The sequence below is a fragment of the Salvelinus fontinalis genome, chromosome 15, assembly GCF_029448725.1.
Source record: "Salvelinus fontinalis isolate EN_2023a chromosome 15, ASM2944872v1, whole genome shotgun sequence".
NCBI classification, from domain to species: domain Eukaryota; kingdom Metazoa; phylum Chordata; class Actinopteri; order Salmoniformes; family Salmonidae; genus Salvelinus; species Salvelinus fontinalis.
The window spans coordinates 41,327,877-41,352,630 of record NC_074679.1 but is presented as its reverse complement, the minus strand read 5'-3'; the positions used below and the strand labels follow the sequence as shown (position 1 = coordinate 41,352,630).

The 24,754-nt window shown below is 44.0% G+C and overlaps 1 protein-coding gene across 2 annotated transcripts in view; it reads left to right on the top strand.

The window, feature by feature from the left end:
* adck1 (aarF domain containing kinase 1) overlaps window positions 1–24,754 on the top strand; it is a 162,980-nt gene that overhangs the window by 53,740 nt on the left and 84,486 nt on the right. For both annotated transcript variants that reach the window (XM_055863860.1, XM_055863861.1), the window contains exon 4: window positions 6,453–6,656. In XM_055863860.1, coding sequence (XP_055719835.1) covers window positions 6,453–6,656 — 204 coding nt within the window. The remainder of the gene's footprint in view (window positions 1–6,452; window positions 6,657–24,754) is intronic.

Sequence of the window (24,754 nt, the reverse complement as noted above, 5' to 3'; positions counted from 1 at the left end):
TATCATGTTTTAACCTCTCCTATAAAAATGGTAGATTATCCAATACTGAACAAGGTCTGATTTCATTATTACTGAAACAGGACCCAAGTGGTAAATATAAAGATCAAGGCCAATTCTAGCAGTGCTTAGATTTAAAAAGGTAATGTTGGATATTATTGATCCGAATCAGATAGGTTTTTTACAAGGACGATACATGCAGTTTGCATCACATCCGGCCGTGATTGGGAGTCCCATAGGGCGGCGAACAATTGGCCCAGCGTCGTCCGGTTTTGGCCGGGTTAGGCCGTCATTATAAATAAGAATTTGTTCTTAACTGACTTGCCTAGTTAAATAAAGGTTCAAAATAAATGTAAAAATCTACATTGCACATAATATGAGATGAGCACTGGAAATGAAAATCTGGGAAGCCAGGCCTGGTATTCATAGCTGACTTTGAAAAGGTTTAACGTACGACTGGAATTTATATATAAATGCCTGGAATGTTTCAATTTTGGAGAATCGCTTATACAATGGGTTAAAGTTATGTATAGTAACCCTAGGTATGAACTGGTAAGTAATGACTACTTCTCAGAAAGTAATAAACTGCCAAGAGGCGTAAAACAAGGTTGTCCACTATCGGCATATCTATTTATTATGGCCATCGAAATGTTAGCTATTAAAATCAGATCCAACAATTAGTATCAAGGGCCTAGAAATCCAGGGCTTAAAAACAAATGTCATTATTCATGTTTTCATTTAAATCCACAATTAGAATCCCTCCACAGCCTCATAGATGATCTAGATACTTTTTCTAACCTTTCTCGATTACAACCAAATTATGGTAAGTGTACTATATTTCAAATTGGATCACAAAAATATACCACTTTTACATTACCGTGTAGTCTACCAATAAAAGGGTCTAACGGTGAAGTGAACATACTTAGAGTGGGGAGAAGATGTAGTTGATACACTGCCGATTTTGCAGGTTTTCCTACTTACAAAGCATGTAGAGGTCTGTAATTTTTATCATGGGTACACTTCAACTGTGGGAGACGGAATCTAAAACCAAAATCCAGAAAATCACATTGTATGATTTTTAAGTAATTAATTTGTATTGCATGACATAAGTATTTGATACATCAGAAAAGCAGACCTTAATATTTGGTGCAGAAACATTTGTTTGCAATTACAGAGATCATAAGTTTCATGTAGTTCTTGACCAGGTTTGCACACACTGCAGCAGGGATTTTGGCCCACTCCTCCATACAGACCTTCTCCAGATCCTTCAGGTTTCGGGGCTGTCGCTGGGCAATACGGACTTTCAGCTCCCTCCAAAGATTTTCTATTGGGTTCAGGTCTGGAGACTGGCTAGGCCACTCCAGGACCTTGAGATGCTTCTTACAGAGCCACTCCTTAGTTGCACTGGCTGTGTGTTTCGGGTCGTTGTCATGCTGGAAGACCCAGCCACGACCCATCTTCAATGCTCTTACTGAGGGAAGGAGGTTGTTGGCCAAGATCTCCCGAAACATGGCCCCATCCATCCTCCCCTCAATACGGTGCAGTCGTCCTGTCCACTTTGCAGAAAAGCATTCCCAAAGAATGATGTTTCCACCTCCATGCTTCACGGTTGGAATGGTGTTCTTGGGGTTGTACTCATCCTTCTTCTTCCTCCAAACACAGCGAGTGGAGTTTAGACCAAAAAGCTCTATTTTTGTCTCATCAGACCACATGACCTTCTCCCATTCCTACTCTGGATCATCCAGATGGTCATTGGCAAACTTCAGACAGGCCTGGACATGCGCTGGCTTGAGCAGGGGGACCTTGCGTGCGCTGCAGGATTGTTACTAGTGTTACTAATGGTTTTCTTTGAGACTGTGGTCCCAGCTCTCTTCAGGTCATTGACCAGGTCCTGGCGTGTAGTTCTGGGCTAATCCCTCACCTTCCTCATGATCATTGATGCCCCACGAGGTGAGAGCTTGCATGGAGCCCCAGACCGAGGGTGATTGACCGTCATCTTGAACTTCTTCCATTTTCTAATAATTGCGCCAACAGTTGTTGCCTTCTCACCAAGCTGCTTGCCTATTGTCCTGTAGCCCATCCCAGCCTTGTGCAGGACTACAATTTTATCCCTGATGTCCTTCCACAGCTCTCTGGTCTTGGCCATTGTGGAGAGGTTGGAGTCTGTTTGATTGAGTGTGTGGACAGGTGTCTTTTATACAGGTAACGAGTTCAAACAGGTGCAGTTAATACAGGTAATGAGTGGAGAACAGGAGGGCTTCTTAAAGAAAAACGAACAGGTCTGTGAGAGCCGGAATTCTTACTGGTTGGTAGGTGATCAAATAGTTATGTCATGCAAAAAAATGCAAATTAATTTCTTAAAAATCATACAATGTGATTTTCTGGGTTTTTGTTTTAGATTCCGTCTCTCACAGTTGAAGTGTACCTATGATAAAAAAATTACAGACTTCTACATGCTTTGTAAGTAGGAAAACCTGCAAAATTGGCAGTATAAAATACTTGTTCTCCCCACTGTACATATGAGATGAGTAATGTAGGGTATGTAAACATTATATAAAGTGGCACTGTTTTAATGTATTACATACATTTGTCCATTATTAAAGTGGCTAGAGTTGAGTCAGTATGTTGGCAGCAGCCACTCTATGTTAGTGATGGCTGTTTAACAGTCTGATGGCCTTGAGATAGAAGCTGTTTTTCAGTCTCTCGGTCCCCGCTGTGATGCACCTGTACTGACCTCGCTTTCTGGATGAAAGCGGGGTGAACAGGCCATGGCTCGGGTGGTTGTTGTCCTTGATGATCTTTTTGGCCTTCCTGTGACATCGGGTGGTGTAGGTGTCCTGGAGGGCAGGTAGTTTGCCCCCGGTGATGCGTTGTGCATACCTCACTACCCTCTGGAGAACCTTACGGTTGTGGGCGGAGCAGTTGCTATACCAGGCGGTGATACAACCCGACAGGATTCTCTCGATTGTGCATCTGTAAAGGTTTGTGAGTGTTTTTGGGGACAAGACATTTCTTCAGCCTACTGAGGTTGTCTGTGTGGGTGGACCATTTTAGTTTATCCGTGATGTGTACACCGAGGAACTTAACTTTCCACCTTCTCCACTGCTATCCTGTCTGTGGATAAAGGGCTGCTCCCTCTGCTGTTTCCTGAAGTCCACGATCATCTCCTTTGTTTTGTTGACATTGAGTGTGAGGTTATTTTCCTGACACCACACTCCGAGGGCCCTCACCTCACCTGTAGGCTGTCTCGTTGTTGTTGGTAATCAAGCCTACCACCGTAGTGTCGTCTGCAAACTTGATGATTGAGTTGGAAACGTGAGAGGGCTGAGAACAGCCCTGCGAACAGGAGAGGGCTGAGAAAGCACCCTTGTGGGGCCCCAGTATTGAGGATCAGCGGGGTGAAGATGTTGTTACCTACCCTCACCACCTGGGGGGCGGCCCGTCAGGAAGTCCAGGACCCAGTTGCACAGGGCTGGGTCGAGACCCAGGGCTTAATGACGAGTTTGGAGGGTGCTATGGTGTTGAATGCTGAGCTGTAGTCGATGAACAGCATTCTTACATAGGTATTCCTCTTGTCCAGATGGGTTAGGGCAGTGTGATTGCGATTGCTTCGTCTGTGGACGTATTGGGGCGGTAAGCATATTGGAGTGGATCTAGGGTGTCAGGTAGGGTGGAGGTGATATGGTCTTTGACTAGTCTCTCAAAGCACTTCATGATGACGGAAGTGAGTGCTACGGGGCGGTAGTCATTTAGCTCAGTTACCTTAGCTTTCTTGGGAACAGGAACAATGGTGGCCCTCTTGAAGCATGTGGGAACAGCAGACTGGGATAAGGATTGGTTGAATATGTCCGTAAACAACCCAGCCAGCTGGTCTGCACATTCTCCGAGGACGCGGCCGGGGATGCTGTCTGGGCCTTCAGCCTTGCGAGGGTTAACACGTTTAAATGTTTTACTCACGTCGGCTGCAGTGAAGGAGAGTCCGCAGGTTTTGGTAGTGGGCTGTGTCAGTGGCACTGTATTGTCCTCAAAGCGAGCAAAGAAGTTGTTTAGTTTGTCTGGGAGCAAGACAATGTAGTACGCGATGGGGCTGGTTTTTCTTTTGTAGTCTGTGATTGACTGTAGACCCTGCCACATACCTCTCGTGTCTGAGCTGTTGAATTGCAACTCTACTTTGTCTCTATACTGACGCTTAGCTTGTCTGATTGCCTTGCGGAGGGAATAGCTACACTGTTTGTATTCGGTCATGTTTCCGGTCACCTTGCCCTGATTCAAAGCAGTGGTTCACGCTTTCAGTTTTGCGCGAATGCTGCCATCAATCCACGGTTTCTGGCTGGGGAAGGTTTTAATAGTCGCTGTGGGTACATCACCACCGATGCACTTACTAATGAACTCGCTCACCGAATCAGCGTGTTCATCAATGTTGTTGTTCGACGCTATGCGGAACATATCCCAGTCCACGTGATCGAAGCATTCTTGAAGCGTGGAATCCGATTGGTCGGACCAGCGTTGAACAGACTTGAGCACGGGTGCTTCCTGTTTTAGTTTCTGTCTATAGGCTGGCTGCAACAAAATGGAGTCGTGGTCAGCTTTTCCGAAAGAAGGGCAGGGAAGGGCTTTATATGCGTCGCGGAAGTGAGAATAACAATGATCCAGGGTTTTGCCAGCCCGGGTCGCGCAATCAATATGCTGGTAAAATTTAGGGAGCCTTGTTTTCAGATTAGCCTTGTTAAAATCCCCAGCTACAATTGATGCAGCCTCAGGATATGTGGTTTCCAGTTTACATAGAGTCAAATTATGTCCTTTCAGGGCCGTCTGTGTCTGCTTGGGGGGAATATACACAACTGTGATTATAATCGAAGAGAATTCTCTTGGTAGATAATGCGGTTGGAATTTGATTGTAAGGAATTCTAAGTCAGGTGAACAAAAGGACTTGAGTTCCCGTATGTTGTTATGATCACACCACGTCTCATTAATCATAAGGCATACACCCCCGCCATTCTTGTTACCAGAGAGATGCTTGTTTCTGGCGGCGCGATGCGTGAAGAAACCAGGTGGCTGTACCGACTCCGATAGCGTGTCTCGAGTGAGCCATGTTTCCGTGAAACAAAGAACGTTACAGTCTCTGATGTCTCTCTGGAAGGCAACCCTTGCTCGGATTTCGTCTACCTTGTTGTCAAGAGACTGGACATTGGCTAGTAGTATGCTCGGGATCGGTGCGCAATGTGCACGCCTACGGAGCCTGACAAGTTTACCGCTCCGTCTGTCCCTTCTGCGGCACCGTTGATTTGGGTTGCCGGCTGGGATCCTATCCATTGTTCTGGGTGGTGGACCAAACAGAGGATCCGCTTCGGGAAAGTCGTATTCCTGGCCGTAATGTTGGTGAGTTGCCGTTGCTCTTATAGTTCCTCCCGACTGTATGTAATAAAACCTAAGATTTCCTGGGGTAACAATGTAAGTGTTGTAAATAACACACAAAAAAAAACAAAATACTACATAGTTTCCTAGGAACGCGAAGCAAGGCGGCCATCTCTGTCGGCGCCGGACCATACTCCTTTACAGCGTTCCAACGGGTTGAGCCACCCAAAAGGTGGCTCCATCTGTGATATTTCAAGCTAGCTTTGGAGTTTTTTTGTTTAAAATGTCTTATCGTTGTTGCATTGTCGAGAAGGAACCGGCAAGTGATCGTTTCGTATACCATGTGTATCCTGTATATATGACTATTAAAACTGGAAACTTGAGTGAGCTTACTGTATGTTCTTAACTCCGTTACAATAGGCTAGCTGATGGCTGATGCTAGCAGATGGAAAGGCTAATGCTAATTGATGACTGGTAGCTGATGCTAGCTGATGGCTAGTCCTCCAGTGGTTGATGTCTAATGCTAGCTGGCAGCCATATAGCCACATCTGAGTGGCTGAAGGGGAAGTCATATAATGAAGTGAGCCTCTGTTCCCAGATGGTGCTGATGTGGAGTGGTCCCCTGACGGTTAAGGGGGTTACAGAGGGGTACAGGGGGGGGGGGGGCAGGAAGAGCCTGTGTGTTTTTGGCAGGGCAGCGGGGCTAAAGGGAGCTCATTTCACACCCCTTTATTTGCACAGGTCCCAGGAGAGTGACATTATCAACTCCACCAGCTGGTTCACACACGCATGGAAATCACATTACACTTAACAGCCCTTCAGATGCAACAATGTGCTTGAGAGATAATGCTGAACGTGTGTGTGTGTTTTTGTATTTGGCATCTATTCCCATGCCCTGTTGGTACAAAACGGAGTCTGTTTTGATAACGATGATGATCATGACACTGACGCCGACAATGACGACGTTGACTGGGATGACCTTGACTTATGGCCATGATGTTGATGATTACGACGATGACAATGAAATGGAGGACGATGATGAGTCGTCAACCATTATTCCAATGACATGTGTGCCCCCCCCCCCCCCCCCCCCCCTGCAGGTGCACCGTCGGTCAGCTGAGAGACTGCGTAACCTGTGCTGCGCCAACCGAGGCACCTTCATCAAGGTGGGTCAACACCTGGGAGCCCTTGACTACCTCCTACCTGAGGAGTACACCTCCACCCTCAAAGTCCTGCACAGCAGAGCACCGGAGAGCTCTATGGAGGAGATTCAGCAGGTCATCAGAGAAGACCTGGGGAAGGAGGTAGGCCTGGGGGGGGCGGGTGGGCTCCGGCATGTGTGGTAGATCCTGGAATAGATGTGTGTGTATGTTTATTGATTGTGGATATGGGGACAGTGTAGTTTCTCAGCTTTGTTTCGCATTTTATCCCACTGTGAACTAAACCAGTGGGAATATTGTCTGGTGAAAAGCTTGGTAAATCAGGCCCTTGGTTCTGAAAGCACGTTGGTTCTAAATAAGGACTGTTGGTTCCAGAAGCGTTTTGGTTATACTGTAGATGGGTCTTGTGTCTGTTTTGTTATGACAGGCTTTTAGACTGTGTCTGAGACGAGGTAATTGTTCTGTTATTTGGGCACGACTTTCCTTGGTCCCTCTGTCACTTTCTGATCTCGGTGTGTGCGCGCGCGCGCGCGTGTGTGTGATTGTTAGATGGTCCTGTCATGGTTAGTTGGGTTCACTGCAGCAGCCAAATTATCCCTCAGTCTCTCCTTTCTTTTCTACTCCTCCATCTCTCTCTATCCACGCATGCGCACCTCTGTTTACGACGGAGTTGTTCAGTTGAAAGCCAAAGCTGTTTCCCACGTCCCCTGGCTCTATTTAGATCAGGCATTATTGATCGCACAGCGAGGTGTAGCTTGGAGGCAGACAGACAGGTAGTGTTTCTCTCTTACAGCAAAACACTGATCCTGGACCTGATCCTAGAGATACTCGGGTGTTCTGAAGTAATTATACTTTCATAGCAAAACACTGTTTCTGGACCTGCTCCTAGAGATACTACCAGACCAGTCTTCCAGAGAAATGTATTTTAGTTAATTGGACATTTTTAAAACTAAATTCAAGATGGAAGGGAAATAGAAGACAACGTGGAGAAGTTGGTTTTGGAAAGCTGCTGTCCAATGAATGAGTCTGATTGCAGATAATTGATCCTGTGATGGCATCATCCAGCCAGAGGCACTGTACTAAAGACTTAAGCAGACTTCTGCTTAACATTTAAAGGCTGCCAGGCTTAACCTAATTTGTCCTGAGATTTTCATTAAACATGTGTTAGCTACAGTATGTGAGTCAGAGGAGGAATTTAAGTTCATCTTTCATGCCTGACAGATTTCTGCTTCCTTACTCCTGAGGTGCTGACTTGTTGCACCCTCGACAACCACTGTGATTATTATCATCTATGAACATTTGAACATCTTGGCCATGTTCTGTTATAATCTCCACCCGGCACAGCCAGAAGAGGACTGGCCACCCCTCATTGCCTGGTTCCTCTCTATGTTTCTTCCTAGGTTCTGGCCTTTCTAGGGAGTTTTTCCTAGCCACCGTGCTTCTACACCGGCATTGCTAGCTGTTTGGGGTTTTAGGCTGGGTTTCTGTGTGGCACTTTGACATCAGCTGGTGTAAGAAGGGATATTTAAAATAAACTTGATTTGATTGAACTTTGTTCAGTTGTCAATAAATGCCAGACATGTTCATTGTGAATTTAAAGTTTCAACAGCTGTCTACTGTATTATAAGTTCTTTCCAACGGACAAATTATTGGTAATTAGAAAACTACATCAACATTTCTTTGTCACTCGTCTGTTGTTCCTCATATGGTTAGAAAAGTTTCAACTCTTTTAAGCGTGTGTGTGTGTGTGTGTGTGTGTTGCAGGTCTGCTCCGGCAGATATTACATTGTCTATGTTTCCAGCCAGCTTATGAAGTCAAATCAGGGTAGGCTATTTGTGTGAGAAGGCATTCATTGGCAGGCCTATTCTAGATTTTTCCCGGCACTCACATCATCATTCAGTGCCTCGGAAGAGATTAAGGTTGTACGAGCAGCAAGGCGTGACATCCACACACATTTCCTGCTCCTGAATATGTGTAAATACCTTCTCTCTAAATACAGGGTAGGGAATTATCAATGTGTTTCCTCTGATAGTCCCGACACACACGCTGTGTGTGTGTTTCGCGCCACACACAATATGAGTGTCAGGTATCACAACGACAGTAAGGGACTGGTACTTTAGATAGATAGATGATTTTTTTTTTTACCCTGGGTGAGTGGTACTTAAACATACCAGTGACGTTTTGTAATTATACTATACCATTGATGTGCTGAGGTCGTGAACTCTGTCACATGGTCGTGGACAAGTCATTATGTCATTATGTTCAGAGGGCCTCCAGTGTGTTTCATGCAGGTTTACTGCTTAAGACATCACTTCCTGAGAGCAGACTAGGGGCAGATTTTTGAACTCCTGCTCTCTCTTTCTCTCTGTACGTTTCTTTTTAATCCTCCAGATTTACCAAACGCACTGCCAAAATACAACATTTTACCCTCCTTTTCTGTTAAAAGCCAGAACACTTCTCGCTCTAGCAGACTGTTAAGACCTGCTGTAGCATCCTTGAAGAAGGTGTGCCTCTTGGAGAAATAATACTTGTATCGTTTTGGCTGTAAAAGTCCATGTTTTTATGATTTTTAGATTAATACGAGAGAAGTGTGCTTGAATTAGGAGTTGTTCAGACTTCAAGTTGGCTCAAAATAGGCTGTTGCTGCTGTGGCAGGAAGGGAGCGTTCAGTGGCTGGCAGGAGTGTGTTTGTTTTTCGATTAGTTTGTTTAGTGTGTGTTTTGTGTTTTGCCGCTGCTCCCTCATGCACAACCTCTTTACTGACTGAGTGAACCACATTAATCAGAGTGTCTCACACTCACACATCAAGGGACTTATGGAGAAGGAGGGGTGAAGTATGATAGAGGGAGGAGCACCACGTAGTGACTTCAGAAAGTATTCACACCCCTTTTTCCATATTTTGTTGTGGAAAATCTAAAATGTATTAAATTGAGATTATTATTTTTTGTTACTGGCCTACACACAATACCTCATGTCAAAGTGGAATTATGTTTTTTTTCATGTTTACAAATGAATTAAAAATGAAAAGTTGAAATGTCTTTAGTCAATAAGTATTCAACCCCTTTGTTATGACACCCTAAATAAGTTCAGGAGGTCACAAAATTTGCATGGACAATTATAGTATTTAACAGTCTTTTTTTATTGATTACCTTATCTCTGTCCCCCAAACATCTGTAAGGTCCCTCAGTCGAGCAATGAATTTCCACAAAGACCAGGGAGGGTTTTCAATGCCTTGCAAAGAATTGCACCTATTGGTAAAAATTTAAAAAGCAGACGCTGATGATTCCTTTGAGCATGGTGAATTTATTAATTACACTTTGGATGGTGTATCAATACACCCAATGGTGATTTTAAAACGGTTAGAGTTTAATGGCTGTGATAGGAGAACTCAGGATGGATCAAAAACATTATAGTTACTCCACAATACTAACCTAATTGACAGAGTGAAAAGAAGGAAGCCTGTACAGAATAAAAATATTCCAAAACATGCATCCTGTTTGCAAGAAGGCACATTTGTGGGGGTAAATCCAATATGACAAATTATGTAGTACCACTCTCCATATTTTCAAGCATAGTGGTGGCTGCATCATATTATGGGTATGTTTAATCGTTTAGGACTGGAGTTTTTCAGGATAAAAAAGAAACGGAATGGAGCTAAGCACAGGTAAAATCCTTGAGGAACAAGACAATGAATGTTCCTGAGTGGCTGAGCTACAGTTTTGACTTACATCTAGCAGAAAATGCCAAGGCAAGACCTGAAAATGGTTCTCTAGCAATGATCAGCAACCAATTTGACAGAGCTTTGAAGAATTTTGAAAAGAATAATGGGTAAATGTTAGGCAATCCTGGTGTGGAAAGCTCTTAGAGACCTACCTAAAAAGTCTCACAGCTGTAATAGCTGCCAAAGGTGCTGCTACAATGTATTACTCACAGGTGTGAATAGTTATGTAAATTAGATTTCTTTATTTCATTTTCAATCAATTTGCAAAAATGTCTAAACATGTTTTCACTTTGTCATTATGGGGTAATGTGTGTAGATTGGTGGGAAAACAAATCTATTTAATCCATTTAGAATTCAGGCTGTAACACAACAAAATGTGTAATATGTAAAGGTAATGAATACTTTCTGAAGGCACTGTATGCTGCTGCCATAATTGTTTGATTATAGTGATTAATATTACAATTTGTTGCTGCTATATTGTTTATTACGATTATTATAACCATTTAGTATTTATTCCGCCACTTTTACCCCTGTTTACATGTACATTTCTTCCTCAATCACTCCAGCACCCTCTACATTGGAATAACGGTACTGCACTGACCTGTATATAAGACATGGCATTTTCGTGTTTCTTTTTATTTTCTTCTTTCTCTTCTCTCACATTTCACTTGTTTTGTTTCTTATCTATATTACTACCTCTATTGTGCATTATTGGGGGAAAAGCTAGGCATTTCACTCTAGGGGAGAGTGGGGAAAGTTGAGCCCTTTTTACATTCAGCATCACTGCGTCAAGGGAAATATACTATTCTTTCTAACAACAAAGATGTCTACATATGCACTGTGTACGAAACATTAAGAACACCTCTTTCCATGACATAGACTGACCAAGTGAATCCAGGTGAAATCTATGACCCCTTATTGATGTCACTTGTTAAATCCACTTCAATCGCACAACTCGATATTAGGAATGTTTTGTACACTCAGTGTATTTCCGGATGTTGTGTATCCCTGGAAATAATCAGAATTCATGTAAACATGACAGTTTTGAAATCATAGTTTGTCCCAAAAAAATGGTCTCTTGGCACAACTTACCCGAGTATGGGGTAAGTGGAGAATAGGGACAGGGTAAGTTGAGCTGCCTTGGGGACAGTGGGTGCTGGTTGATCAGTTTAATTCATGGAATGGGGGTGTGGTATATCGTAAATGTATGCATACCTTCAGATTTACACTGAGTGTAGAAAACATTAGGAATACCTTATGTTGAGTTGCACCCCCCTTTTCCCTGAGAACAGCCTCATTTTGCCGGGGCACGGACTCTACAAGGTGTCAAATGTTCCACAGGGATGCTTTACTCCAATGCTTTCCACAGTTGTGTCAATTTGGCTGGATGTCCATTGGGTGATGGACCATTCTTGATATTCACGGGAAACTGTTGAGCGTGAAAAACCCAGCAACGTTGCAGTTCTCCACACACTGAAACCGGTGTGCCTGGCACCTGTTACCATACCCCGTTCAAAGGCACTGAAGTATTTTGTCTTGCCCATTCACCCTTTGAATAGCACACATGCACCATCCATGTCTCAATTGTCTCAAGGTTTAAACATCCTCCTTTAACCCATTTCCTCCCCTTCATCTACACCTATTGAAGTGGATTTAACAAGTGACATCAATAATGGATCACAGCGCTCACATGGATTCACCTGGTCTGTCTATGCCATTGAAAGAGCAGGTGTTCCTAATGTTTTGTACCCTCAGTGTACATATCTCTCTGTTCAATATCACTTATTCTTCCATTTCTTGACCAGTTGTCTGGGACAGGGATATTGTTTCAATGTCCCAATTCGTAGGCAAGTTCTCATCATTTGAGGCTACTATGCCCATGAAGCTGGTCTCTTGAGATTCTTGATAGGTTTAGGAAGCTCAGACCCTCGTGTGTCCCCTGCTACTCTATCATGGCCTCTCTTTTGTACAGGCACATGTTTACTTTTTTTGTCAGTGTACCTCTTCCGTGTCATTCAGTCAAAAAAAAATTATCATCTCTTGCTGCTTGAATGAACATCTTCCCTTCTCTCACGTCCTTAGCTGCTCTCTCAAGAACCTCAAGGGGGGATACGCCCCTTGTTTTACATTTGTATACACAGGGCATGATGATGTCTAGTCTGTAACAATAACAATGCTCCATCTTGAGTTTATATTGCATGTCACATTGCAAAAATACTATGCATGTCGGCCCAGATCCAGATTGGAGTTAAGCGTGCGTAAATGGAACATAATTTCCATTTTATGCGCTTTTCTCCCTCTCTTAAGCTTGAGCGTAGCATGCTATTCACCCACTATTCATGGCTGCTCCAATAAATGTTGTGGAGGAGGTGTGTGTATACAGATCCGCTGTATTCTGACCGTGACTTAATTCCCCCAGTAATGGCACCACCTTTACGTGCGAGGAAACGATGAATAAGGTCTAGCAAATCCTACCGGTTCCAAGGCGGAAAAAGCATCAACTTTTTTCTTTTTCTGATTTGGAAATAACACCATGCGCTGTAATTTACAACTTGATGAGATCTATTGATGAGAGCTAGGTAAGTGAGTAATCCGAATTGGAGAAGGGGATTGTAAAATACACACAGCGATTGTTTTAAAATCATTTTTCCTTATGATCCCTGTATGTGAAACCAGCCATATGGAAGCAAACTGAAAATAATATCAACGCGATGTATTGCGTCGTGAAATAGGCTCGAAATAGCTGTAATGTTATTCAGAATTGTAATTGTGGGCCCTTTTTTAAAATAATTTGCGTGGATGAAATTTGGAGACCCAAGCTATAGGCTTCTGTAGGGCTGACCCTGCCGAGTTGACGTGTTACCGTTGTCATGTTACCGTTGTCAACAGTTCCATGATTAGGTAGAATTAGGGTCGATTTTATAGGACTATTGTTGAACCCCTATTGTACACCTTTTTTTCATCTTCCAATATTTCATGGATTGAACTTGAATTTGGAAACTTTCAGGATGAATCAAGCCACTTTATTATTCATCAATATTTTTTTTTAATATTTCAATTTTTTTTAATCTACCAGTTGGTGCTGAAACGGAGACAAATGTGCATAGATGGCTCTATTTCATTGATCCCCATATTATGAACCTGTTCTGTCGACTAAATTATAATCAAAGTGCACCGTATTTAAAGAGCTGGCTTAAGATAAATGTACTGAAAATCCCTTTGAATGAAAACTCCAAGAAAATCTGTTGGCCAGCAAGTGGGAGGGTTTTCATTGGTTGAATGAGATATATTCTGAGTGTGCAAGGTAGCCACACCTGCAGAGTGCCTTACTAAGGTAAGTCTGAATACCAAAGGGCCTCCCGAGTGGCGCAGCGGTCTAAGGCGCTGCATCGCAGTGCTAGCTGTGCCACTCGAGATTCCAGGTTCAAGTCCAGGCTCTGTCGCAGCTGGCTGCGACCGGAAGACCCATGGGGCGGCGCACAATTGGCCCAGCGTCGTCCGGGTTAGGGGAAGCTTTGGTTAGGGGAAGCTTTGGCCGGCACGAGCGACTCCTGTGGCTGGCCGGGTGCAGTGCACACTGACACGGTCGCCAGGTGTACTGTGTTTCCTCCGACACATTGATGCGGCTTGGGTTAAGTGGCGTTGTGTCAAGAAGCAGTGCGGCTTTGTTGGGTTATGTTTCGGGAGGACGCACGGCTCTCGACCTTTGCCTTTCCCGAGTCCGTACGGGAGTTGTAGCGATGCGACAAGCCACATTTCTGTCTGCTTTAATGTGCTATGGTGGTCATTGGCTCAACTTACCACATGGCAAACATTTTGACTATATTAGACCATGACAGTTAAGGATGAACTTTCATGCTTGGTTTTCAACTTCATATTTTAACTTATAAAGACCCAAGCTGATATATAAAACAATATACTTTGGTTTGGATGCAAGCAGCATGAAACCTATTCCACAAATTAAATTGAATTTGTGAAAATCTTTTTTTGGACCCACTTTTTCCATGTGGTTTCTTCCTTCACAGACTCCATGAAATGAATGAACCTCTTCCTAAATATTTGCTCATGTGATTCATTGTGTGTATGGTTTCTTAGAAACAAGCGGTGGCTCAACTAACCCCACTCCCCCGTACTGTTTTACATGTGACAAAACGTGAAACTTGCAGCCAGCTGAGCATATAAATGTACATAGTCTCCCTAATGGCGTGTGTGTCTTGCTGTTTTAGTCTTCAAGACGTTGAACGGGATCTTAAGCACTTACAAACTTGTAACATATTGTACGACTTGGAAACATATTAAAAAACAAAAATCTCCTGGACGTAACATATCATACGTTGTATGTATCATACGTTGTACACAATTTCAACATTTTCCTGGACCCATTTTGGCTCGTGAGTGCTACTTCCAGAAGTGTATATAAGAACCTCTATCATCACTTTAATGATTGTATGTGGACTTGACATCCAGAGGTGATGTGTCAACTGTGAAGTCTGTTAAAAACACACTAACTAATAAGATAAGGACCCCCCCCCCCGCCCCCCTCCCTGTCTGTGTCCATCTGTGTCCGGTCACATCATTTAACACGGCCTGAGCGGTGCCAGCCCTCAGCCTTGGATAAAAGAGATGAACATGCTTTTATAAGGAGCGGATTCCAAAATATCACCAACACATGTCAGTGTGCTTGGCAGCAGCGGGTTGTCTTGTTGTGTAGGGCTATACGAGTGTGACAAGATGGCTTCTGTTCCGCCCAACACACACCGCCTCCATCTACCCACGGCCACCAAAGAGGGCACGCTCACCCTGTCCTTCCTGTCTCCATATGGGCTCTTTGGGCTCTTCCTCTTGTGACTCACCATCCTCTTTCTCCCTGCCAAACGTTGGGGGTTAGCAAGTGACCTGCCATAGCCTAGGACAACCCCATCCTACACCACAGACTATCCTATACAACCCCATCCTACATATTTTACATTTACATTTTAGTAACTCTTTTCCAGAGTGACTGAGACTATCACAGTCGTAGTAATAAACATTTTCCTGAAGTCAGTACTAGTAAGAAAAGACAAGTGCACGTAAAGATTCACCCATTTTGAAAGTTATACTGTTTTTGTGCATCTGAGCGATGTTCTATCTATTCCCTGGGTCATTTCATGTTCTCATGTGTATCTGAGCTATTGCTGTTCAAGCAGACAGAAATTTGTCTGGTATGACGTAGCATTGCGATAAAGGCGCTCTTCTAAGACATTTTTCCTATTTGTCTGCCACTTTTGCCCAGGGTGCATTGCATGGTGCCGTAGCGAATGTCAAACTCTGCAGTTTGAACAGTGTGAGATTGTAGACTCCTAAATTGATAGCTGTAAAATCACCTAAACAAACTGCACTAACTACTATTTCACATTCTGGTATTGACTTTGCTATTATTGCGTGTAGCTATGTTTGCTAACTAGCTACCTACTTAGCTAGCCACCTACCTAGCTAGCCAGAAAGCCCATAGAGAGAGCATTGCATTGTGGGTTTTGTAGTCGACTTGAGCTGCAACAGATTTCCACAAAAATGTTCACATGTTGCTACCAACCTTATTATAACGACAAAATTAAACAGTTGTTCACAAAAAATATTGTCATATGTAAATGTTATTTAACACAGTCAATTATAGTAATGAGTGGTTTTGTGTGGATGTGTCCTTTTAAGATATTCTTTGAAGAGGTAAGGTTTTAGATGTTTTTGGAAGATGGGCATTGGGTGCCAGGACAGAGAAGAGCTTTGACTGGGCTGAGCGGAAGCTAACCTCCCGTAGGGGTGGGACGGACAAGAGACCAGTGGTGTCAGAACGGAGTACTCTGGTTGAGATGTAGGGTTTGAGCATAGCCTGACAGTAGGGAGGGGCAGTTCCCCCTCGCCGCTTCGTAGGCAAGCACCATTTGGGCAGGTTGTCGGGCGGCTGGACATCACTAGTCATCTGGAGAGAGAGGGAAGAAAGAGGTCAAGGCGTAAGGTAGTTCTGTGTGACTGGGACCAGTGGACTCCGTAGGCTGAGGGAATGAGGAGTGGATGTCATCCAACTTTTTTTTCAAAGTGGTTGACAAAGTCGTCCACAGAAAGGGAGGGGTGGAGGATTTTAAGGAGGGAGGAGAAGGTGGAAAAGAGTTTCCTGGTGTCGGAGGCAGAGGCTTGGAATTTAAAGTGATAGGAAGTGGCTTTAGCAGCGGATACAGAAGAAGAGAATGTGGATAGGGAGTGCAAGGTTGATATGTCCAACGGAAGTTTAGTTATCTTCCATTTTCTATGTGCATGCAGTGAGTCATTCAGCCACGGAGCGGGAGGGGAGGTTTGAGCCGTGCAGGAGGAAAGGGGACAGTGGAAGTCAAAGGAGGCGGAAAGGGAGGAGAGTAGGGTCAAAGAGGCAGTCGGGACACAGGAGGGAAAATGATTTAGCAGAAGGGAGAGCTGATAGGATAGAAGAGAGAGTTTAGATTGCAACGGCACATGACCATCTGGGTGGGGGCTTAGTGGGCAGGGTTGGAGGAGAGAGTGAGAAAAAAATAAACACATTTGTGATCAGAGACCTGTAGGGGGGTTGCGGTGAGATTAGTAAGCGAACAGCCTCTAGTAAAGATGAGATCAAGTGTATTGCCTGCCTTGTAAGTGGGAGGGGACTGGGAAAAGGGTGTGATCAAAAGAGGCAAGGAAGAAATTAGTTGAAGTCTGGCATCGGAAGGTTGACGTCGCCCCGTACGATGAGATGTTGCCATCGTCGGGAAATAAGCTTATCAAGGTGTCAAGCTCATTGAAGAACTCTCCAAGGGCACCTGGTGGGTGCTATTTGACATCCAATGTTAAGCTTGAGTGGACAAGTGACAGTGACAGCATGGAATTCAAATGAGGAGATGGATAGGTGAGCGAGTGGGGAAAAGGAGAAATGAGTAGCCCTGTGCCACCACTACGACAACCATATGCTCTTGGACAATGAGATGACATGATGAGAGAGCAGCTGGAGTATCAGTGTAGTGTTCTCTGGGGTGATCCGTGTCTTCGACAGGGGCCAGAAAGTCTAGGGACTTTAGGGTAACAAAGATCGAGGAAGTCAGCATTGTTGACCGCCCATCGGCAGTTCCAATTCCACATGGGTTGTGCGTGCCGAAATCGCACACATACTTGACAAAGCTACGAAAGATCAAAATGAGAATCTGAAAATAACTACAGTGGGTAAGATACTCAAGTAAGAGAGTCGTGTGAAGCCTTCCTCAAATAACTCGGCAGAACAACTTGGCAGAACGTCTTTGTTTTGGGCGACAACACCGGCGCTTGATTGAAGATTTTGAAGTGCAACACTAATTGCTGATTGCCTAGAAGAGGTGAAGAAAAATACTCCCCCCAACAGACACAGCCACCAAGTATTACAAAGTTATCATGAATTGACCTGAAACCAGTCCAAGTTCATGTTCCAATACTTCAGTCACAAGTACTGAGCATTCAGCAGTTCAAAGCCATGATTAAGTAGGCTATTGAGTAGAAGGGCAGCACTTAACTAGAATTTCCCTATCCAGACTATAAACAACAACACTTATTGAAAGACAAACATATAAACTACATGACCAAAAGTATGTAGACACCTCATCTAACATCTCATTCCAAAATCATGGGCATTAATATGGAGTTGGTCCCACCTTTGCTGCTATAACAGCCTCCACTCTTCTGACAAGGCTTTCCACTAGATGTTGGAACATTGCTGCGGGGACTTGCTTCCATTCAGCCACGAGCATTAGTGATGGGAGGCACTGATGTTGGGCAATTAGGCCTGGCTCTCAGTCGGCGTTCCAATTCGTTCCGAAGGTGTTCGATGGGTTTGAGGTCAGGGCTCTGTGCAGGCCAGTCAAGTTCCTCCACACCGATCTCAACAAGCCATTTCTGTGTGGACCTCGCTTTGTGCACGGGGAGGGGGGGGGGCATTGTCGTGCTAAAACAGGACAGGGCCTTCCCTAAACTGTTGCAACAAAGTCAGAAGCGCAGAATCGTCTATAATTTCATTGTATGCTGTAGCGTTAATATTCTCCTTCACTATAACTAAGGGGCCTAGCCTGAACCATGAAAAACAGCCCCAGACCATTATTCCTCCTCCACCAAACTTGACATTTTTCACTATGCGTTTGGGCAGGTAGCGTTCTCCTGGCATCTGCCAAACCCAGATTTGTCCATCAGACTACCAGATGATGAAGCGTGATTCATCACTCCAGAGAACACGTCTCCACTGCGCCAGAGTCCAATGGCGGCGAGCTTCACATCACTCCAGCCGATGCTTGGCATTGCGCATGGTGATCTTAGGCTTGTGTGCCGCTGCTCGGCATTGGAAACCCATTTTATGAAGCTCCCGACGAACAGTTGACCGGGGCAGTTCTAGAAGGGCAAAAATTTGGCTGGGCGGCCAGCCAGCTCTAGGAAGAGTCTTGGTGGTTCCAAACTGCTTCCATTTAAAAATTATTCAGGCCACTGTGTTCTTGGGGACCTTCAATGCTGCAGTCATTTTTAGGTACCCTTCCCTGTACCTCAGAGCTCAACGGACAATTCCTTTGAACTTATGGCTTGGTTTTTTCTCTGACATGCACTGTGGACCTTATATAGACAGGTGTGTGCCTTTACAAATCATATCCAATCAATAGAATTTACCACAAGCAATGAAAGCAGGAAGCATCTGAGCTCAATTTCGAGTCTCATAGCAAAGGGTCTGAATACTTATGTAAATAACATATTTCTGTTTTTATTTGTAAGAAATTAGCATACATTTCTAAAAAAAACTTTTGCTAGGTTATTATGGGGTATTTTGTGTAGATTGAGGGGGGGAAAGTGTGTAATCCATTTTAAAATAAGGCTGCAATGTGGCAAAAGGGACGGAGTTTGAATGCTTTCCAAATACACTGCATATGACTTCAGTTTTATGCAAAAAAAATGTAGAATCTAACAAACAGTCCTTCGTTAGAGTTTAGAACTGAATATTCTCTCTGCACACTCAACAGTCTGTGTCACAGTGTGTGTCATGGAACAGCTTGAGAAGAAGCAGTGTTGATGAATACAGTAAACCGGTTGGCTCTTTGAGAGGAGAGCGTTATTTTTTTCCCTTCCGTTTTTGCACTGTTTCCATTTTTGTGTTTGTTTTCCCCCCTAAGACCATTTGTGGTGACATATGCAGTCCCACTGTGTGTATCTGGACTGGTACTTACTGTTGGCTCCACAAGCTGTCAGTTCTCCTCTCTTGTGAAAAGACTAAAAAAGCATGGCTCTGCTACATGCTCTTTCACCAAACTAAAAGCATGGCTCTGCTACATGCTCTTTCAAGCTATGGACCTGTATCTGGACCAAGCTATGGACCCACTACACTGTGGCGTTGCTGTTTCTTGAAGAGCCCCGCTCAAGCCTCAGCCCATTGTCAGAAAATGAGATGCCGTATTCGCTGTAGTGTTTGTGTTGTGCTTCTGTTGCGTTTCCAAGAGTCGTATTGGACACTGCCTTTCTGATACAGCCACTGTGGTGTCGTTCAACTGCTGTTTCCTTAGACTGTTTTGTTTGTCTCAAATTATTTTGGGAACATCAGACATTTTTTTTTTTTCTTCCCGCAGGAGTCACCTATGGGACTAGGGCCAGTGTGCATACATTTGCATATTTTATCATCTGTGAAATTAGCATAAATGGGGAGTCTTATTCTATGGCCAAGGTGTGGTGCCCCCAAGCACGCGGGCAGATTGCTCCCTAGGCTGTCGAGGGTAAGATCTACAACTGATTAAGGATTCCTAGATGTTCCACTCTGGGAATACATGCGGTTTTACCAGGACTTTATCACAGTTTGGCGTATTTGCGTAATGAAGTCGTTTCCAGGTATACTGTTCTCACGTGTAGTCAGCATAATCATCGTGTCAGACCCACGTACTGTAGTTTTATATAATTCATAATCGCATGATTTAGTGATGAGTTTGAACTTGATAGTCGAACTGCTGACCTAACACTCAAACATGATGGGAACGTTAGCCCTTCACATGTTCTGCTGAGGCCGTACGGTAATAGAACACAGCGAGGCACGGACAGCATTTATGTCCAATTAACAGAAATCTGAGCACCTGGGAAGTCAATACTTCATTGTCATTATTCGCCCTATGTTTTTAAAGGTAGCCTGGTAGTCTCACGTTACGTTACGTTACTCTCCAGTCTCGTTCGTCACTCTGAACAAATATATAGGAAGCTTGGGAACCGACGCTAGTAGCTAGCCTTGTGATAAACATGTATGGCCTGACAAAGGATATCAAATCCAAATCAAAGTTTATTTGTCACGTGCGCGGAATACAACAGGTGTATCACCTTACAGTGAAAGGCTTACTTCCAGGCTCTAACCATTAGTGTGAAAAAAGGTATTAGGTGAAAAATAGGTAGGTAAAGAAATAAAACAACAGTTAAAAGACAGGCTATATACAGTAGCGAGGCTACATACCGACACCGGTTAGTCAGGCTGATTGAGATAGTAGGTCCATGTAGATATGGTTAAAATGTCTATGCATATATGATGAACAGAGAGTAGCAGTAGCGTAAAAGAGGGGTTGGTGGGTGGCGGGACAATAGCGCTACAAGACTTGTTAATGTTATACAAAAAAATGCATTCATATAGAAGCAAATTCATCTCAGGAGTGATCTCAGCGCCATTGTGTTGCAACCGTTTCGAGTTGCTCGTAGGGAGACCGTTGAACATGCAGAGTTCCTGTCTGCTGTCGGGTGTAGCCGCTGTCACGTTGAACAGGCCTCTCCAATGCACAGGGACAGCTTGAGAATGTAGCTGCTTTCCAATGTGCCCATTACTACTGTGGAATAAGTGCTTTACAATCTCCCTCTGTGTCGATAAAGCAATACAGCTTCTGAGGCCATGATATTGTGCATATGGTACTCTATGCCTGAGGCACAAGGCGGAGATGATTTTGATGGTGGTGCTGGTATGGCTCAAACACTCCTCGGCCTATCAGGAAGCACTGTGGGTTGTCAAGAATCCAGCTGTTTTGAGATTGTAGCAGCTTTTAGAACGTGACCGTTTTAGAATATGCCGGTAACAGATTTGTAGAATATGACTGGATAGGAATTTAGCAGCTCGAGAATGTTCAGGTAACCGTTTTGAGAACGTGACTGCGTTAGGATGTTCCGATAATAGCTCTGGAATGTTTTCGAACTGCTTTCAGAACGTTACCGCTGAGGCACATGTAGAGAGGGGGTTGAAAAGCAGAGGGGGGTGCCTCTTGGTCCTGTTCTCTCCATATTAAGAGATGAACATAGTCGTACCGTAAAGACACTGTCTCTTTCTCTTCCCTAGCTCTCTTGTCCTCCTCCCCATAGCTCTTATCTTGCTCTCTCTCGCTCTCTCTCCTCCATCATCATCATTCCTCTCATCGTCATCATTCCTCTATTCCCTGCGGCAGACTTGTATCTCTCCATCTGCACAGTGCTCACGCTTATGAGCCTCACATTCACATTACCATGCTGTTCTACTCAGGCTCACTGGGTTCTCCCACTACAGAATAGGAACGTCATTAAGTCTGGAGGACTGTAGCCAGGAACTAATGGACTGTAAATGACAGGAATGAATGAATGAATGAATGAATGAATGTATAGGGAACAGTAGCAAGTATGTGAATATGTAGTGAGGCTGTTGATTCTATAGAGCTACATGATGTACAGTGTATTCGGAAAGTATTCAGACCCCTTGACTTTTTCCACATTTTGTTACGTTACAGCCATGTTTTAAAATGGTTTAAATAGTTTTTTCCCCCTCATCCATCTACACACAATACCCCATAATGACAAAGCAAGGTTTTTGGACATTTATGCAAATGCATTATAAAAAATAATAAAACTAATATCACATTTACATAAGTATTCAGACCCTTTACTCTGTACTTTGTTGAAGCACCTTTGGCAGAGATTATAGCCTCAAGTCTTCTTGGGTATGATGCTACAAGCTTGGCACACCTGTATTTGGGGAGTTTCTCCCATTCTTCTCTGCAGATCCTCTCAAGCTCTGTCAGGTTGAATGGGGAACGTCGCTGCACAGCTATTTTCAGGTCTCTCCGGAGAGGTTAGATCGGGTTCAAGTTCGGGGCTCTGGCTGTGCCACTCAAGAAAATTCATAGACTTGTCCAGAAGCCACTCCTGTGTTGTCTTGGCTGTGAGTTTAGGGTCGTTGTTCTGTTGGATGGTGAACCTTCACCCCAGTCTGAGATCCTGAGCGCTCTGGAGCAGGTGTTCATCAAGGGTCTCTCTGTACTTTGCTGTGTTCATCTTTCCCTCGATCCTGACTAGTCTCCCAGTCTCTGCTGCTGAAAAACATCCCCACAGCATGATGCTGCCACCACCATGCTTCACCATAGGGATGGTGCCAGGTTTCACCATGGGAATGGTGCCAGGTTTCCTCCAGGTGTGACGCTTGGCATTCAGGCCAAAGAGTTCAATCTTTGTTTCATCAGACCAGAGAATCTTGTTTCTCATGGTCTGAGGGTCCTTTAGGTGCCTTTTGGCAAACTCCAAGCGAGCTGTCGTGCTTTTTACTGAGGAGTGGCTTCTGTCTGGCCACTCTACCATAAATTCTTGATTGGTGGAGTGCTGTAGAGATGGTCATCCTTCTGGAAGGTTCTCCTATCTCCACTGAGGAACTCTGTAGCTCTGTCAGAGTATCCATCGGGTTCTTGGTCACCTCCCTGACCAAGGCCCTTCTCCCCCGATTGCTCAGTTTGGCCAGACGGCTAGCTCTAGGAAGAATCTTGGTGCTTCCAAACTTCTTCCATTTAAGAATTATTGAGGCCACTGTGTTCTTAGGGACCTTCAATGCTGCAGAAATACCCTTCCCCAGATCTGTGCCTCGAAACAATCCTGTCTCAGAGCGCTACGGACAAATCTGTTGACCTCATGGCTTGGTTTTTGCTCTGACATGCACTGTCAACTGTAGGACCTTGTATAGACAAGTGTGTGCCTTTCCACATCATATTCAATCAATTGAATTTACCACAGGTGTACTCCAATCAAGTTGTAGAAACATCTCAAGGATGATCAATGGAAACAGGATGTACCGGAGCTCAATTTTGTGTCTCATAGCAAAGGGTCTGAATACTTATGTAAACAAGGTATTTCTGTTTTACATTTTTTACAAGTTTGCTAAAATGTCTAAAAACCTGTTTTCGCTTTGTCATTATTGGGTATTGTGTGTAGATTGATAAAGGAAAAAACAGTTTAATACGTTTTAGAATAAGGCTCTAACGTAACAAAATGTGGAAAAGTCAAGGGGTCTGATTACTTTCCGAATGCACTGTATAGTTTACGGCAGGGCTGGGCAAACTACGGCCAGTGGGCTGGAGAAATTGTAGTATGTAGAAATGAACCTATGTATTTTCAAGTAACTGCCCTTTTTCTGTCTAGCAAATTCATTTTAACAAACAAATCGGTCAAAAAAACATGTGTGGCCCTCTGTTGAATTTTGAAATTCCGATGTGGCCCTCGAGCCAAATGTTTGCTCACCCCTGGTCTACGGTGTCTTGGACTGCACTGTCTCATTTTCTGAAGACCTTTTGGCTTTAGCATGTTCATTGTTCACAATGTTTAAATGTTCAGGATGATGTCTTGATAGTTGGTCACTGTTTTGAATTAACCAATATAGTTAGTTATTAATTTATTTGAACCCAAATGCCTCCTAGAGCAACCGTGCACCATTTATTGTTCTGATGGACCGTCTCTCGTCTTAACTTCCTAAGCAGGTCAGACAATCGAAGTTGTGAATGGAGTTTTAGGTCAGAGTGGAGGAGTGGCGCTAGTAGCGATCATAACTGGTCCCAGTAAGTTTTGACAGGTCTATGTGATCATGATATGGTGGGGCCTGGAACTCGGACTCCTCTCTCTGTCTGCCATCCCTCTCTGCCACTGTCTCTGCCTTCCGGCTTAACACGAGAACCGCTAAAGCAGTCATTTTGACTGCTCATTATTTCATTTTTTTATTACTCCGCCATTTTTTAAAGTTATGCCCCCCCCCCCCCCCCCCCCCCCCGTCCTGGACTTTTCCTAAATAAATCTATATAATAATGCCAAACAGAACTAGAGTTATAATCTGTTTTTAGGAAGTCATGGCATTTTCTTGAATGGTTTTTCCTCGTTGCCCCTCCTTCTCCCAACAGTAGGGCCTGCTCCGCTCATTCTTCAGACAGTTGAAAGTGCAGTGCCCAGCTCATCATCACCCCGACAATTGCCTCCCAACTGAACCTAAACTCCCCTGAAACTAATTTCACACACATAACAACAGATGAAATAAACGAAGTAAAGTATGATGGAGAGAAAGGGGTAGAAGGGGTGAGTTGATGAGCTAGGGGAAGCGAACGATGCATAATTATGTAACCGCCAATTGTGAACGAAGAACAGGGCGGGCCATTCTATCGATCCATTCTAATTATAGTTCTAATCTTAAAATGGTATGTACCCGATATCAGTTCACCGAATCTAAGTGTTATCAGTCTACTC